The 3602-nt window shown below is 37.7% G+C and overlaps 1 protein-coding gene across 1 annotated transcript; it reads right to left on the bottom strand.

The window, feature by feature from the left end:
* Positions 1-1245: 1245 nt before the first annotated feature.
* On the bottom strand, positions 1246-3301 carry LOC18589099 (RING/U-box superfamily protein). The gene has a single exon (XM_007013922.3). It carries the CDS (start codon positions 2985-2987, stop codon positions 1494-1496), a length of 1494 nt encoding a protein of 497 aa, XP_007013984.3. The 5' UTR covers positions 2988-3301; the 3' UTR covers positions 1246-1493.
* Positions 3302-3602: the final 301 nt, after the last annotated feature.

The following is a 3602-nucleotide window of genomic DNA, read 5'->3' on the forward strand; positions in this document are numbered from 1 at the left end:
ATTTAATTTAACTCATCTCATAAATTTAAGGTTGCAATAAAAGTCCACATTTACACAATGGGACAATTTCACATGAAATGGTGTTAGGTATGACAAATAATGCTAGAAAATGGCCCTTCAACGGCTCCCGTGACCTTATTGACATCAGCCATTAATGTTTAGTTTCCCTCAATCGCTGCAATCTTTAGCAGATGATTTTTTTTTTTTTTTGGCCTTTTGGCCTCTATTAAATGCGACAGCTGTAGACAGAGTCTTAGCAAATTTCTGCTGCTATGCTTTCAAATTCAAGAATTTGGATGAAAAACGGAAAGAGTTGCGTGCATTTCTGAAATTCAATTTGTATTCCCAGTTACTAACATTTATTGTGCTAGATGAGCTATTTATTGAAGAATCTAATATATTCAATTAGCTGTACCTTTTATTATTATTATTATTATTATTTCTCATTTCTCATTGCGGCCTAAAAACCTTTGGGTCGATCCTGTTTAGCGGATAATCATGTTGAATAATGGAATTTATTACGCAAATAAATGAGGAAATGGTTGGATTTTTTTTCTTTCCTACTTTCTCTTTGAGAACAATAAGATTCAAAGCCCAAACCATTTGAAAGTCCTCAAGCCTTACTAATTTCATATGTTTATTTCCACATCTGGTGCCCACGGGTAGCTGTTACCTAACAACAAAACTGGAAAAAGAAAGGAATTGATGATTCAGAAAAGTATTTGCGACAGCCAGCCCGAGCACTTGCGTTGTGGTCTTCAAGATTAGATTACAGGTTGCATTCAGCATTAAAGGAAGATTACTAAGAATAAAAAGTAGAATTGCCATTTGGGCTTATATCCGGTGGTAGAAAAATATATAAAAGGTTTGAATTGAGAGCACACTCTTAATATCTTGGATTAAAACGTAAAACCAAAGAGAAGTAGCCTAAAATGACATCCAACAACATATGTCCAAATCTAATTTATAAGCACCATAAAAAAATCTGAAGCAACTCATTGTCCACAACCACCCCTGACAGACTAACAAGTACTATGACTTAATCTTTAGGAACCAACCCACACAAAGAAAATAGCATAGGAAAAAGGAAAAGTCGGTCCTCCTGTTACAGCGTTCCTTTGAAAAAAAAATCCAATCACACAACATAAAATTTATTTTAAGTCTGTTTTGTTATATCAAAAACAATAATTTCTGTTAAAGATTATGAAAAGCGTAAAGCTTGAAACAGACAAAAGAAAGCAGACAAACCATGAAATGCTAATCAATTTGGATATCCTAATGTACTGTGGTGAACAAGCAATAGGGAGGAAATGAGTAAAAAATTTGTGCCAAGATTTCTTTCAATAGAACCTTCTTCTTTTGCTTTTTTCTCTCCTCTTGCTTTTTCCATTCCTTTTCCTACTACACGATCATCCAATTTTGCCTTCTAAATGAAGAAATCAAAGAGAACTTTTCTAGAAAAAGAAAAAAGAAAAAAGAAAGTAAGAAAGAAACTAGACCTTTGGTGTAAAGGATGAGTGAACAACCTTGTTTTGTCTCCCAGCTAACCACAGCAGAGTCCTCCTTGCAAAAGATGGTGTTTTAGCTTGTGAATCTAAGCTATAGCAGCTCTGATTTTCCTCGTCAAAACCTAATTCACTCCCTCCATTTCCCCACCTGCCAGAGTCTATCTCAGAGATAGTATCCCTGGCACCTCCAATACCATTCTTCACCTTCATGCTATCATCATCAGCAGCAGCAGCAGCAGCAGTAGCAGCAACATTCTGATGCAACGGAAATCGAAATGAAAAGGCCCTCCTGGATGAATCCTCTGTAATATTCTGCTTTTCCTTCTTCCCCCGAAGCCAAATTTTCGATATTGAGAAGCTTTCTTTCTTGCTCTTACCAATGGCCTTGCCATTGTTGTCACTAGCACTAGAACTCCCTTTAGTTTCAAAGTTTCTCATGATTTCAAAACCGTTGAACCCTCGTCTTGATTCACAATCACATTCAGACATTGCTGGGCGGTGACCGGGTGTCAATGGCAAACAAATCCTCTTGCCTGATGGTTTCTTCATTGGGGTTCTAATTGGCACTTGCAAGAAAGAATTCTCATCCATTACATACTCAAAGGACCCCATTGAGAAACACCTCCTAGCATCCACATTATTGTTACTGCTTTCGCCACCATCAACATTCCTAAACTTTCCTAGCCGAACAGGCACCACTTTTTCCCCAGAATCCACCGCCACTGTTGGGTTGACTTCATCTTTTTCCAGGATTTCACATGATTTACGCTGGGATGACCCCAATTCAGTGTCTCCACAAAGACCCAGATGGGAATTTGATCTCACAACTGAATTGGTTCTGCCTAGAGCACCTTCTCTGTCAGTGACAATCTCTCTTGAGCTTTCACTCCCAGATTCAAGAACAAGAACAATGGGTGAACAGATATTATTTGGAGAGAAATCAGGGAGTAAGCTAGCTCTACACAGAGGGCATGTGGAATGAGACAAAAGCCAAGTGTCAATACACTCCATGTGGAAGGCATGGCTGCATTTTGGTAGTAATCTAAGCTTGTCTTCAGGCTCAAATTCACACAAGCAAACAGCACAGTCAAATGGGTTCTTTACTCCGATGATCGCTTTGTAGTGGAAAATAGGGAGAGTATCTATAAAAGATTGGTCAACACCAGCATCATGGAGATGGAATAGTTGTTGCAACTGCCCTTGAAGAGCAGTCACATTGTCTATATCTTCTGGCTCTCTATTGGGAGGTCTCAAAAGAAATCTAACTAAAAGGTGAAGCAAACCAGAAACAAAGAAAATGATAGCTAGGATTATAATGATGAGTAAGATACTCGGACTAACCTTGTTATTCAAATTGAAACTATCAGAATGCAAATTTTGCGGTGGAGGCATTAATGGTGATGATTGAGGGAGGTAATATGGCTGCTCTGATGGAGAAAGCAAGCTTCTTTGCTTAATTTCATGGAAAATCCAGTCCATTGTGTTTTCTGGAAAAAGATGGGGAGAACTTACCGAGATTGAAACTTTAGGCTTGAATCATATGCTAACAAGGATCCCATCTGGGACTACCAAGAAAAACATATCCCAGCGTTAATGGCAAAACCAGTAGAAAAAGTTTTCCAGGATTTGCAAGTCTTTCTGGTTAAGACTCAATGGTAACATTCATTTCCTTTTACTGCATTAGAAGCTGCAAGTCAAAAGGAAGAGAGGGAGTGAACCAGAAGGGGAGAGAGAGAGAGAAGGAGAAGAAGAATTGAATACGTTTTTAAAGGGTAGATATAAATGGGCCAGAAGGTGAATTTCAAAAAATAGGAACCAATAAATCTACCCAACAGAGCAGAAAATAAATGAGAATAGATCTTATTGCGTAAATACAGCATAGCCAATCACTTTCATGCTGCAAACTAAAAAAAGTAATGATGAAAAATAAAATCTCCTGTATCTGTCTATGGTTAAAAATTATAAATAAGGTGAGTTTTGTCAAGAATTCATCAAATACAAGGCTCTTTCAGGGGTTGACTTAAAACGGAACCCTTTGATGCATCAACCCCAATGCCTGTTTAATTCCTTAAACTTAGAAAATGTATATAATCT

This window comes from Theobroma cacao, chromosome 9, assembly GCF_053813885.1.
Source record: "Theobroma cacao isolate CCN51 chromosome 9, ASM5381388v1, whole genome shotgun sequence".
NCBI lineage: Eukaryota > Viridiplantae > Streptophyta > Magnoliopsida > Malvales > Malvaceae > Theobroma > Theobroma cacao.

Excerpts from the sequence above, each read along its gene's own strand:
- LOC18589099 (XM_007013922.3), bottom strand. The coding sequence starts at position 2,987 with ATGGACTGGATTTTCCATGAAATTAAGCAAAGAAGCTTGCTTTCTCCA.